General features: G+C 58.3%; 6 protein-coding genes across 6 annotated transcripts; 5 read left to right on the top strand and 1 right to left on the bottom strand.

The window, feature by feature from the left end:
- Window positions 1-74: 74 nt before the first annotated feature.
- IUM83_03289 (rRNA 2'-O-methyltransferase fibrillarin) lies at window positions 75-1,268 on the top strand (the record flags this gene model as incomplete). Its single annotated transcript, XM_067927279.1, has 3 exons — window positions 75-395; window positions 473-1,146; window positions 1,229-1,268. 3 exons carry the CDS (start codon window positions 75-77, stop codon window positions 1,266-1,268), a joined length of 1,035 nt encoding a protein of 344 aa, XP_067791814.1.
- A 620-nt stretch (window positions 1,269-1,888) lies between these two features.
- Window positions 1,889-3,454, top strand: IUM83_03288 (Flagellar radial spoke protein; the record flags this gene model as incomplete). The annotated part of the gene is made up of 3 exons (XM_067927278.1): window positions 1,889-1,969; window positions 2,042-2,290; window positions 2,363-3,454. The coding sequence occupies 3 exons, from the start codon at window positions 1,889-1,891 to the stop codon at window positions 3,452-3,454; spliced, it is 1,422 nt and encodes a 473-aa protein (XP_067791754.1).
- Window positions 3,455-3,787: 333 nt separating this feature from the next.
- On the top strand, window positions 3,788-5,115 carry IUM83_03287 (putative beta-1,4-galactosyltransferase; the record flags this gene model as incomplete). The annotated part of the gene is made up of 4 exons (XM_067927277.1): window positions 3,788-4,104; window positions 4,206-4,347; window positions 4,416-4,651; window positions 4,734-5,115. 4 exons carry the CDS (start codon window positions 3,788-3,790, stop codon window positions 5,113-5,115), a joined length of 1,077 nt encoding a protein of 358 aa, XP_067791759.1.
- A 261-nt stretch (window positions 5,116-5,376) lies between these two features.
- On the top strand, window positions 5,377-7,858 carry IUM83_03286 (putative ATP-dependent RNA helicase ddx52; the record flags this gene model as incomplete). Its single annotated transcript, XM_067927276.1, has 5 exons — window positions 5,377-5,473; window positions 5,605-6,151; window positions 6,225-7,299; window positions 7,369-7,541; window positions 7,609-7,858. 5 exons carry the CDS (start codon window positions 5,377-5,379, stop codon window positions 7,856-7,858), a joined length of 2,142 nt encoding a protein of 713 aa, XP_067791760.1.
- Window positions 7,859-8,059: 201 nt separating this feature from the next.
- On the bottom strand, window positions 8,060-9,216 carry IUM83_03285 (TATA-box-binding protein; the record flags this gene model as incomplete). The annotated part of the gene is made up of 6 exons (XM_067927275.1): window positions 8,060-8,314; window positions 8,395-8,514; window positions 8,603-8,674; window positions 8,760-8,828; window positions 8,892-8,979; window positions 9,050-9,216. The coding sequence occupies 6 exons, from the start codon at window positions 9,214-9,216 to the stop codon at window positions 8,060-8,062; spliced, it is 771 nt and encodes a 256-aa protein (XP_067791758.1).
- Window positions 9,217-10,099: 883 nt separating this feature from the next.
- On the top strand, window positions 10,100-12,788 carry IUM83_03284 (Coactivator CBP, KIX domain; the record flags this gene model as incomplete). The annotated part of the gene is made up of 2 exons (XM_067927274.1): window positions 10,100-11,511; window positions 11,588-12,788. 2 exons carry the CDS (start codon window positions 10,100-10,102, stop codon window positions 12,786-12,788), a joined length of 2,613 nt encoding a protein of 870 aa, XP_067791868.1.
- Between the last annotated feature and the right edge of the window lie 141 nt (window positions 12,789-12,929).

The raw sequence follows: 12,929 nt of genomic DNA, 5'->3' as shown, positions 1-12,929 counted from the left end.
TGAAAGTCAACTGTCCTGCCATTGGTCGAAAACGGTGTTACCCGCGTCCGCGACGTTGGTTGGCTGGCAGCGTCTTGCAGGACGCGTCCATTCATTCGCAGCCATCGACTGGAGCTGCTGGCGTAGCGCTGCCCATTCCGGAACTCCCAGTTTTCCCCAAGAAACTCTCAACTTCGCAATGTCTGGACGTGGATTCGGTCGTGGTGGCGGTCGTGGTGGACGCGGCGGTGGTCGTGGCGGTGGCCGTGGCGGTGGCCGTGGCGCTGGCTTCGGTGGCCGTGGAGGAGGCCGTGGAGGCGGCCGTGGCGCTGGCTTCGGTGGCCGTGGAGGCGGCCGCGGCGCCGCCGGGGGTCGCGGAGGACGCGGAGGAGGCCGTGGCGGCGGCCGTGGTGGCCGTGGCGGCATGGCTGGCGGCGCCAAGGTCGTCGTGGAGCCGCACCGTCACGCCGGCATCTTCATCGCCCGCGGCAAGGAGGACGCGCTCGTGACGCTCAACTCGACGCCCGGCAAGTCCGTGTACGGCGAGAAGCGCATCTCGGTGGACGTGCCTGCCGCCTCGGGCGAGGGCACCGAGAAGGTCGAGTACCGCGTGTGGAACCCGTTCCGCTCCAAGATCGCCGCCGCCATCCTGGGCGGTGTGGACAACATCTGGATCCAGCCCGGCGCCAAGGTGCTGTACCTGGGCGGAGCTTCGGGTACCACCGTGTCGCACGTGTCCGACATCGTGGGCCCCACGGGCGCCGTGTACGCCGTCGAGTTCTCGCACCGCGTGGGCCGCGACCTCATCAACATGGCCAAGTCGCGCACCAACGTGGTGCCGATCATTGAGGACGCCCGCCACCCGCTCAAGTACCGCATGCTCGTGCCCATGGTCGACGTCGTGTTCGCCGATGTCGCCCAGCCCGACCAGGCCCGTATCGTGGCGCTCAACGCCTCGCACTTCTTGAAGAACGGCGGCCACTTCGTCATCTCCATCAAGGCCAGCTGCATTGACTCGACGGCCGCCCCCGAGGCCGTGTTCGCCCGCGAGGTCAAGAAGCTGCAGCAGGAGCAGTTCAAGCCGGCCGAGCAGCTCACGCTGGAGCCGTACGAGCGCGACCACGCCGTCGTCGTCGGCGCCTACCGTGTGCCCAAGAAGGAGAAGAAGTAGATCCTCTCAGGAACAAGCCACATGGTTTACACTCTCTAACTATGCAAATGTGTTTTTCTACATGCCTGGTGTTTGTAGGTCTCCGCCCGGACTTGTGGAGCCTACCTCTTCTTCGTGACCAAGAGTTTCAAGCTGCGCTCATCCTCTTAAGGTGGTCGGTGTATGGTGTATGTGAGCTGAGTGCATGTTGTATACTTTGCATGTGAGTGGGGCGATTCCGAAGAGGTCTGCTGCAAGGCAGCCTCTGCTTTCTCGATGATTAGAAATATTGCGTCGGGCGGACTGAACAAAACGGGGTTTGCTGTCGTTCTCACCCGCTGAAAAGTGGTCACTGGGGGTGGCGGTGGGTCCTATCCGTGATCGAAAGACGTCATCAAAGCCTCCAGGTGGGGTCGATGAGAGAAAGGAAGGGCAAATGATGCATACCGTTGGTATGCTTTACATGTATGCATGGGTAGGTTTGTAGGTTTGGTAGTTAGGAGGAAGAGTGCAGCAAGAAGGAGGGGTGGCCGACACACCAAGGGCGGAGACCTGGTGTTCATCTCTATCCTTTCCAGCTGAGAAGAGTTGATCCGGACTAACTTGTTGTCACTGTAGCCTAACCGTAAATATAAGTAGCGTTGTCATCTCTATTCCTGCTTCTCATACTAGAAGTAGTAGTATTTTTGGTGACGTTGCCAGCTTCAGCCATTACAGTTTGTGCTGCATTTCACGCGAGTTGATCGAGTTGTCGCCATCATGCACCGAGTCAGTGACCAGCTTCGTGACCGCCACCCGTACGCGGATCAAGCGTTCTTGGAAGCGTACAACCCCAAGGAGGTAATGCAGGCAACGTTGAAGTTTACTTTGCCAAAGCAAGAGCAGCTAATGAGGTGCTTTACGTTTTTCTAGGTAACGCGAGCTTTCGGGGCCAGAGCAATTCCCAAGTATGCCGAGTTGTTGGCGATGGAAGATCTTCCTGATGAGGACCGCTGCCGCGCACTCCAGGACCTGCGCGAACTACTCAGCAGCCCAAACTCCAAGTACACAGCTGTAATGCAAGAGCTCATGTTCACTTGCGCAGACCTGACACAATCGATCTCCGCTGAAGTTCGTACGGACGCAGCGCTAGTGGTGGCATCCCTGGTGCTGTTTGAAATGGTAGGTCAAGTTCTCCTCACCTCGTCCGCTAGATCGATTTGATCACTAAGTTCTCAATATCAAATCCAACAGGACACGCCGAACGAACTGAGCGACGAGGTTGTGCTGACTACGGCGACTCGCTTGCTTGGCGACGACGAACAGGAGGTCGTAGCTGCAGGTTGCCTTATCTTTATCAACTTGACAATATCCACAGAAGGCTGCCTGTTGCTCGCAAACAAGTCCGAAGCCATGAGCACCTTGGCCAACATGCTGACGAGTCAGCCGTTGTCAAAACTACCGACACGAATTGTTGAGCTGCTTGTGCAAATTCTTGCAAACCTCACGCGCGTCTACGAGGGCGCTCGAACCTGCGCGCAGTTTGCTGTTGTCGCGCCAGTGTTGTCACTGATAAAAAAACCGCGGTTGTGTCAAGCCGATACGTTACTACACTCAGCCATGGTGATCACGAACGTGACAGCATACGACCAAGCCAAACGAGAGGCGATTCAGCTTGATGCTGTGGAATTGTGCCTTAAAGCGCTTTCAAAGGTGCTCCTTGGACAAGTGCGCTGCGAGCCAACAGAAAAGCGAGACGAGCTCACTCGATGTCTGGTTGCAGCGGTGATGGTGTTGTCGACCTCGGAGGACGCTAAGCCACGCGTGGTTGAGTTCGGAATCGAGCCGCTGGCGCAGTGTCTGACGCATAGCAGCGCCTCTGTGCGGCAGAATGCAAGCATCACTATTAATTCTGCGTGCGAGCTACCACGTGGTGTGGCCCCGTTCACTCAGAGGTTGCTTCGCACGCCAGACCTGCTCGTGGACGTCCTGGGCATCAAGGCCGTGGCAGCTCTGGACAAGAGCTTGAGCAGCTTCGACGACGACGACACCCCCGCTGCAGTGAAAGCGCTAGCTGCAATTCAGAAGAAGGACACGTACGGCACGGCGGACCGCATCACCCAGACCCTGGACATGCTGGACAACCTGGTCAGGGCTCTGTCCGAGAGCGACGTGCCAGCGGAGACGCAGCAAAGCGTCGCCGAAGTGCTCCGACGGATGAGCGAGGCCGACGCCAGCTACCGCCGCCGCGTGAGCAAGTGCATGGCGAAAAACAGCGTCCCCGACGCGCTGTTCGCACAGATCGTAGGGTTCACGCCGGCCGAGTTCGTGGAGGAGGCAGCGTAGAAGTTGAAGTGCGAGTGTAGCCATGTCCGCGGATATGGCTATACTCTTTGCATACGGTATAAGGGGTTATACAATGATGGAGGTGGCGAGCACTGGTTGCCAGCGCCCATACAAATTCCAATATGTTCGAGCTGCGGAGGTTCTGGAAGTGCCGCCCAGGTCAACGATAAGTACTGGGCTCAAACACCTTGGAGCTTTTGTGTTCGTTGAGCCGAGAGAAGGTTAGCATCTCCCTCGACAAGGACGGGATTGCGCGTTTGCGTATCCAACCACTGGATGGTTTAAGCTCTGTCCTCCTCGTGAAGACATCTACCAGTTTTTTTTCAGTTGTGCATGACGACGACCAAGCGACCCAATGCATCGGCGACCGACGTCCCAGGCGACAAGGGCCACAAGCGACAGCGGCGCACAAGTGCCGCCGCCTTTCTCGGAGAACAACATGAGCCCGACACAATTGCAGTCGCTCTGGAAGGGACGGAGCCCGCCAACGACAGCGTTGGCGCAATGCAGGACTCGGCTTCGACCTCGACGCGCGTGGCGGTGCTCGTGCCGTTCCGCGACAACCACCCGGCGCAGAAGCGACGGGCGCATCTGGACGAGTTTGTGCCGTATATGACCGCGTTCCTGCAACGCCATTGCGCATCGAAGAGGTACAAACTTCAGCTTGCAAGACAATGCTGTCGTCAACGGTCAGGGATACGACACTGACTTTTCTGGTGGTGCTGGTGGTGGCCAATTGTTGATACAATAGTGCCTCTTTCCACATCTTCATCCTGGAGCAGTCGCTGGACGGCCGCAAGTTTAACCGCGGCAAGTTGCTGAATGCAGGCTTCGACATGGCGCGCAATGACTATGATGTCTACATTTTCCACGATGTCGATCTGCTGCCTGGAGTACGTTAAAAGGAGCGAATGCTTGGTGGTGGAGGCTAATGGCAACGCTTGGGTTGCTGGTGGTGTAGGACGACTTGGCTGAATTCTACACGACCGCGCCGCGTCTTGGCCCCATGCACGTTGCACGCGTGTGGGATCGATACAACGAGAGCTCGAACTACTTCGGCGGCATCGTGGCGTTCACGCGCCAACAATTCATCAGGGTCAACGGATTTCCCAATAACTTCTGGGGTTGGGGTGGCGAGGACAACGAGCTTTACAGTCGCGTGGTGCGCAAGAAACTCGCCATCGAAGCGCCTTCCAGGTAAGGAATCGGATGCGAATTATGTGGTCGAGCAATGTAACCGGAACCTGACATTTATGTGACTTGTTTTTCTCCCTTCTAGCGGCACCATTCGAGACCTCGAAGAGCTGACTCTGGACGAAAAGCTAGCTGTCCTCCGCACAAACAAATGGAAGTGCACTGTGAAGCACGAGCTGCTGAAGGAGCACCACCGCACGTGGAAGAAGAACGGGTTGAAGAATCTTCGGTACGAGTACGTGGACGCCGAAGCGATCAACGAGAACTGCACCAAGATCACGGTCAAGCTGGGCCCGAACGGCCACTGGTCGGACTCCCAGTCGTCGTTGGAGCGGCCAACAACCCCTGATCGAATTCCAACGTCGTACTTGGTCCTCACCGTTCCAGAGAGTTCAACCGAGGAGGAAGCGAACGCTCCAACCGCTTCCAGCGACCAACGAGACGATGCAAATCGCCATGAGCGGTGAAGAACTGAGTAACTAGAAGGAATTTCCACTGATGACGAGAACTCTCAGGTAAGCGGATCACTCGCACTCCTCGACCTGCGCTGATGTGCATGAGCAGCTTCAACGTTGGTCCAGAATATATAGTGCCACCACAAAGAATGGTCATATTTTTTTCTAATAGTAGCCCCACCCCATTAGTAGTCCCTCTTTGTCTGTGGCCCCACTCCATTAGTGGCCCCTGTCCAGGTCACTTTGGCTGGACGCAAACGGCGAACCCTCATCATGTCGAGCACCTTCTTCGGAGCGCTGACGCAGGGCGCCAAGTTCGGCGGCGCCAAGTTTCAGAAGGACAAGCAGCAGTTCAAGCAGCCCGGCAAGTGTACGCTCTCGCTGCCCGTGCAACTCTCGCTCTCCAACTCGCTCTACAGCCGACGCCACTCAATGCCAAAGTCCACTAACCAAATGCCTTTATGTTTCTCTCTATTTCGCGTCCCGTGCAATGAATTGCAGCCGCCGGAGCCAGGAAAGAGGCCGAGAGAGCTGTGCACGTGGACGAACTGGACTTCTTCGGCTTCGATGCCGTCCAGAAGCCCAAGGAGAAGGCGCCCAAGCCGCGCAAGATCAGCGTCGACATGGTGCCCGAGTGGGCCGGCAATGAACCCGCCAGCAAGCCGCGCAAGGAAAGCGGCAAGATCCGCCGCAAGCGCAAGCTGAGCGAGGGCGCGCTGGAGGAGCTGCGGCTGGAGGACGAGGCTCGGCAGCAGGCGTCGAAGCTGCTGGCGCCGCCCAAGACCAAGGCGGACAAGCGCAGGGAGAAGCGCGCGCGTCGTCGCTCGCGCACGGAGTCCATGGGGAGTGAGGCTGCGTCGCAGAAGTCGGAGGCGGACGCTGCAGAGTCGAGTGACAACGAGGAGGAAGAGGATGACGAGGCAGTGACGCTGTTCAAGTCCAATGGCGACGACTCGGATGAGGAGGTTGCTGATGCTAAGGCATCGAAGAAGGCGAAGAAAGAGGCCAAAAAAGCTGAGAAGAAGAAGAACGCGACCACCGCCGAACAGTAAGTGACATGGTGGATACGTGTATCGTGCGAGCGCAAAATTGATTGATAACGGTGTGTTTTTGTATGGCAGGGAGGGCGTCCAGATGCTTCGGCGTCAGCTTGGCATCCGTGTTAGCGGTGTCAGTGTGCCCGCACCGATCACTGCGTTCGCTGACATGCGAATGGATTCCAGTGCGAGTGCGCAGCAGATGAAGCGGTTGCTTTTGAAGAACATTGAGCGCTCTGAGTACAAGGAGCCAACGTCCGTGCAGATGCAAGCAATCCCCAGTTTCCTGTTGCGGCGTGATGTGCTGGCTACGGCACCAACGGGTTCCGGTAAAACCGCAGCTTTCGCTATCCCGATTCTTGCAAACCTGGCAGCTGGGAGTGGAACTAGCAGCGGTATCCGCTCGATCGTTCTCGCACCGACTCGCGACTTGGCCGTTCAGATTCGTGCTGAGTTCACGCGCCTTGCGGCCGGCAGAAAGTTGCACATTACGCTGCTGTCCAAGGCTACTGCTGCCACGATTGCTTCCCAGACCAAGAGCAAGCTGGCTGTTAACCACGATGTTCTGATTGCGACGCCACTGCGCCTTGTGCATTTGATCCAAGAAGCGAAGGTTGACCTTTCGACCGTTGAAATGGTGTGTCTCGACGAGGCTGATAGACTACTGGAGCTGGGGTTCGTGGAGCAGGTGGATGAGATTTTTGCTGCTTGCACTCATGCCAAGGTGCAACGCGCCATGTTTAGTGCCACGATGCTGGAAGGCGTGGAAGAGCTGGCCCAGACTGTGCTGCGCGACCCTGTCAAGGTGGCTGTGGGCACGAAAAATGCTGGTGCTAGCACGATTGACCAGAAGCTTGTGTTCGTGGGCAAGGAGGAAGGAAAGCTTGTGGCTATGAAGCAACTGTTGCATGACGGCCTTCAGCTGCCCGCGTTGCTGTTCGTGCAGAACAAAGAGCGCGCCAACGAGCTGTATCACGAGTTGCTGTACGATGGAGTGAACATTGGCGCCGTCCATGCGGACCGTACCAAGGAACAACGCGACGACGTGATTCGGCGTTTCCGCACTGGCGAGGTTTGGGTGCTTATTTGTACAGACCTTATGAGTCGTGGTATGGACTTCAAGGCCGTCAACATGGTCATTAATTATGACTTCCCGCAGGTACGAACTACTTGACTTGTTGGGTCCCCCCTTTGCGCGACTAACGTTTGTGGCGTGGATATTTGACAGAGTGCTGTGAGCTACATTCACCGCATTGGTCGTACGGGACGAAATGGACGCCAGGGCAAGGCTGTCACGTTCTTCACAGAAGACGATATGGTGTACCTGCGTACAATTGCGAACGTGATGAAGATCTCTGGCTGCGAGGTCCCCGACTGGATGCTCTCGCTCAAGAAGGCTAGGTACGCAGAAACCAACGATGGCACTCGTGTGGTGCGCTGTGCTGACTTTTATTTATTGATTTGACAGTATGTCCAAGAGGAAGGAGCTTCTGAAGGCGCCTCCCACGCGTCACCGCATCAACACGGTCTCCGGATACGATCTCCAAAAAGCAAACCGTCTAAAACAGATGAAGCAAGCGAAACACAAAAAGACCAGTGAACCCAGCAACCAGTCCGAGTCACAGTCTGACGACAAGAAGCAAGACAACCCCACAAAGCCCGCAGGCGGAGGCAAGAAGAAGCGCAAAAAGCACAAGAAGAACCCGAAGAACGACTAGGTACGCATGGCAAGACGGGAGAGGCAGCTCCAGATTGTAGAGAGGGAGGACACTTCAAGAGCCCGCTTGTTTTGCATTGGCTGAGGAGACGGAATGCAGGTGCTACTTTTCCTAGTGTGCTTTTCGTTGATTTTTACTGTAGTTGCATAGGATAACGATAGATACATACAGCAATGCACGCGCGTACTGCCTCGTTTGGTCTTAGACGTTAGCCCCTGGCTCTAGACGGTCGAGGTCCTCGCTATCCTCGTAGCCTGGCTTCCCTGTCATCAGCGACGGGGGCGCTGTCATCTTGCGGTACTGCAGCAGCACGGGGTACATCTTGTCGATGGCCTGGTGGAGGTGGTTCGAGTCTCTTGCACCGCACAGCACAATCTTGCCGGACACGAAGATCAGCAGCGTCAGCTTGGGCTCCACGAGTTTGTAGATCAGGCCAGGAAACAGCTCCGGCTCGTACTACAAACAAACAGTAAAAATCATACACACGATCAGCTTTTATCAAACGCACCAACAGGAAAGCTGCGAGTCATACGTACGCTGGAGAATCGTGCGTGGTCGTTCAGCAGCCCCTCCAACCGGATCGGGAAGCGGATATCGCACGTGCCCATCACGTTGCGCACTTTGAACTCGGTGAACTTGGCCGGGAAGTTCAGTTTCTGAAGCAGTCAACACACCCGTCACTAGTCAGCTTCCTCTCCCACTCGAGTACCAAAAGGCTCACTCCGTTCCACTCCCTCCACCGACCTGTATTACGCGCGTGAACTTGCGCGCCGCTAACCGGCAGCTCTCTTCACTAGTGCCACCCGTGATGACAATCTGCCCCAATTGCAGCAGCAGCAACAACAAGAAAAAAATCAACAAAACATCACCAATAACCCCCCGAATCGAACGGCGGACGCACCTTCCCGGAGCCGAAGATCAGCGCCGTCGTCTTGGGGTCGCGCAGCCGCATGATCACCGCCGAGAAGCGCTGCCAGCCACCAGCAACACGTCAGCCTCCTCCCCACCATTGCAACGTTCCCACTGAGCTCACCTTGGGGTTGTACTCGGCGTTCCGCGCGTGCAGCGCGATGGTCTTGAGGTCCAGCGGCGTCTTCAGGTCCACCGTGCCCACCACGTTCCTGCGCGGCAGTTAACGCATTGAATTAGCCCCGCGAGGCGCTAATTATCGCCTGGGAATCGATTCCGTACATGATCTTGACCTGCAGGTTGAGGCGCTCCTCCCAGTCGTCGTCCACCTGCAGCTCGCGCGAGCCCACGGCCTGCAGCTCACGCCCCGGGTCTTCGACCAGCGCCAGCTGCCGCTCCTTGACGGCGCGCGCGGCGCCGCGCGTGGAGGCCGCCAACGTCTTGCCCATCGCGGCTCGGGTCAGTTCTGACGTTTAGAGAGAGGGTTGGTTGGCGGGCACCACTAAGTGTCCCACTTTAAGTGTCCCACTTTTAGAGCGCCTTTTTAAGGGTATTGGAGCACGACCCATTATTACGGGTCCGAGCGACCGACCAATCAGCGCGCAGCCAAAAAGTGGGAGCGCCTCTCGCAGCTTTTGTTGAGCTCGCGATCTTGACGCACCGAGCTACGATAGACGAAGCGGCACCGCCGAGTAGGTCGATGGATGCAGGTCGGCCGAGCGCGCTCGCTCGCGCCTCGGCGGTACCGCCTTGCCTGCTGTATGACGGCGCGCGGCAGTAATCTCACCAAGAGTAGGGAGCCCGCCCGACTTGAGGGGGGCATTTCGGCGCGAGAGAAAGCCAGAGCGGAGAATTTGCGGCTTTTTAAATGCGAGGTTTTTTAAAAACAACAAGGTTTTTCACTTCTTAAGTATACTTTGACTGGGGCTCGGCCGCCCGCCAAAGCCGTTATTTTTGCTTTTTCCCTCAGTTTTGAACGGGGCGCTTCAGCCGTCAAAGCCCCAGCAAAACCGCAGGAAGGAAGGCTCACGCAGTGCCGCGCGCCCTCCACGCCGCCAGTCGCCCCAGCCAGCGCAGCGCAATCCAACCAGCCCCCTCTCTCCGCAAGGCAAAAAGGCAGAGCTCCCCACCGCGGCGGACCTGGGAGACAGACTCCCCCTACACCCGCCGGTACGCTTGCGCCGCCGCGCTCCCTCTCGCTTTAACACTCTCTAAACAAGTAGTGCTAACCCAGTCCGTGCCGTGATTGCGTATTTTGCAGACGGAGTCCGCGCTTATCGTAGTCTTTTGTGCTAGTATTTAACCCACCCCACCCACCCACCCAATTCGCCCATGGACTCGTTCGGCTTCGACTTCGCCGGCGGCGACCTGCTGGACCTCGGCTCGCTCAACTCGTGGAGCAACAGCACGCCCATGGGCAACTCGCCCAACGGCGGCGGCGCGCTGCCCTTCAGCGTGGGCACCCCCACGGGCGTGCAGAGCCTGGGGGACGACCCCTTCGCCTCCATGCCCAGCGGCGGCGACGCCGACTTCAGCTTCGGCGACTCGCCCAAGCCCTCGCCCCAGAGCCACAAGCCGGCGGACAGCGCCGCTGCGTCCTCCGCGCCCACGTCCTCCACGCCCGCCAGCGCGTCGGCGGCCACCTCCAGCGACATGGGCGCCAGCTACTTCGGCGCGGAGCTCGAGTCCAGCGCCGCCGCGTCGGCGCCCACCACGTCCGCCACGACGGCCGCCACCGTCGCGACGGACGCGGACAAGAAGGGCGAGGCCGACGCCAAGCCCAAGACGGAGACGGGCGCGTCCGTGTCCGCTGCTGCGGCTTCCGCCAGTGCTACGGCCACGAGCAGCAACGCCACGTCGTCGGCCTCGGCGCCCATGAAGAGCGACGCGACGAGCGGCACGACCACGGCGACGGCGGCGGCTACGGCCACGTCGACAGCGACCAAGCCCTCGCCGTCGGCGCAGACCGCAGCCAGCAGCGGCGCGGCGTCCGCGGCCATGAGCGCCGGCAACTCGAGCAGCAGCAACGCCACGACGTCCGCGCCCTCCACGACGTCGTCAGCGCGGCCGCACATTGGCAACCAGCAGCAGCAGCAGCAGATGCAGATGCAGCAGCAAAGACAGCAGCAGTACGCCAATCAGATGATGATGAACCAGCAGAACGGACAACCGCAGCAGTTCGCAGGCCAGCCCTACCAGCAGCAAATGCACGCAGGTCAGATGCCTGCAGGCGTGAGCGGCGCGCCGCCCACCAGCGCTGCTGCCCAGTACATGGGTGGCCAGTCTGGCCAGGCCTACCGCCCGCCGACGTCGTCCTATGAAGAGGAGTTCGCGCGCGTGAAGGCGATGATGATGCAGCACCCGGACCTGATCCCCCCGCCGATGGAAGTGCTTCGAATCTCGATGAGCCAGAGCGCCGCGAACCAGCAGAACATGGCGATGGGCGCCAATGCCGCTTACATGCAGCGCGGTAACCCGGCCATGGCTCGCGGCGGCGCTCCCGGCAATGCGGCGTATGGACAGTATGGAAACCCGAACATGATGATGGGCGGACCGCAACAGAATGCACAGCAAGCTGGCATGATGAACGCGGCGCGAATGCGGGCGGCTCAAATGGCACAGCAGCAGGCCCAGCAGCGCGCTGCCGCCGGACGAACGCCCAGCGGCAGCAGCTCTGGTGACACTCAGACTGCTTGGCAGTCAGAGAACGATCTGCCGCTGCGCCGGAAAATGATCGGCAAAATGTGCGTCTCTGGTATCGATGAGAATTGCATGTGGGCTGATAAAACTAACGTTTTTCTTCGTTCTCGTATTGCACAGTGTGAGTTTGCTGCAACAGCGGAAGCCGGATGCACCAGCTGAGTGGATCCGACGGTTGCCGGATATGGCGAGACGACTAGAGGATTCGCTGTACCGTACCGCGAAAAACCGTGACGAGTACGGCGATTTCTCTTCCCTGAAGACGCGACTACAGCATTTGGCGGTGACGATGGGTGCACGTGCGCAGCACAAGGCTGGTGGTAATCCTCGTGCGGCCGCAGGCGGTGTTCCCGGTAATGCTGGGGGTGCTACTAGTAGCGCAGCTATGATGGGAGGCAACGCGCCCCCTCCTGGTATGGCGATGAATCCGGGTGCAGGCGGCATGGGTCCTCAAGGCCACGTAGTAGGCAACATGCCCTACGGGAACCGAATGACCCAGCAGCAGTTGATGCAGCAGCAACACCTGCAGATGCAAATGCAGCAAAACCCTCAGATGCGGCAGCAGCTCACCCCACAGCAGTTGCAGCAATTCCAAGAAGCTCAACTGCAGCGACGCCAGCTTCAAATGCAGCAGGCGCAGCAGCAAGCTCAGATGCAGCGTCAAAACTCGCTGCAACAGCAGCAGTACCAGCAGAACCAGGCTCTCCAGCGCCAAAACTCGATGAGACAAATGCAGCAACAGCAGCAGATGCAGCAGCAAATGCAGCAGCGACAGAACCCGAACTACATGCAGCAGCAACAGCAGCAAGCTCAGGCTCAAGCTCAAGCTCGTGCACAAGCCCAAGCGCAAGCCCAAGCTCAGCAGCGACCTGGCGCAGTAAATGGCAGTGCCAATCAGCAGCGCATGAGTGGAGACATGAGCCTTGGTGAATCGTCAGATTTCCTGAGTTTGGATTTGTCGTCGTCGCTGCTTGGATCTGATGATCTTCAGGGCGATGGTAGCTCAGGTCTCAATGGTGATGCGATGAAGAATGGAGGGAACGATCCTGCTCATCTGGCGGGTAATAAGCGGACGCTTACACAATCCCAGCAGCAGATGGCAGCAGCAGCAAATGCTGCCGCTTTCAAGCGCACAAAGGTAGGAGGAGCTGCCGGCCAGGCTGGCGGTCAGCCGGGTGCTGCCCCGAACCAGCAGCACCCCGGCAATACAACATCAGGACCTCAAGCTTCACAACCCTCTCAAGCATCGATGCAGAAGCCCGTGACAAGTACTAGTGGCTCATCAAAGACCCCACCTATGAGTACAGTGAATGCCAAGTAACACTCTACCCACTATAAGCGAAGGTCGACATTCTGGAGGCAGTGGCAGCAAGCAACAACGCAATGGACAGCATGGAAGGAAAGTATCAGAAAAGCAAGCGATCACCAAGGAGGCCCCGTTGGCGAACTTGGGCCACGGGAA

Source organism: Phytophthora cinnamomi, assembly GCF_018691715.1.
Source record: "Phytophthora cinnamomi strain GKB4 chromosome Unknown Contig38, whole genome shotgun sequence".
NCBI classification, from domain to species: Eukaryota; Oomycota; class Peronosporomycetes; order Peronosporales; family Peronosporaceae; genus Phytophthora; species Phytophthora cinnamomi.
Note: the sequence above shows the minus strand (reverse complement) of the source record. Positions and strands in the feature narration are given on the sequence as shown.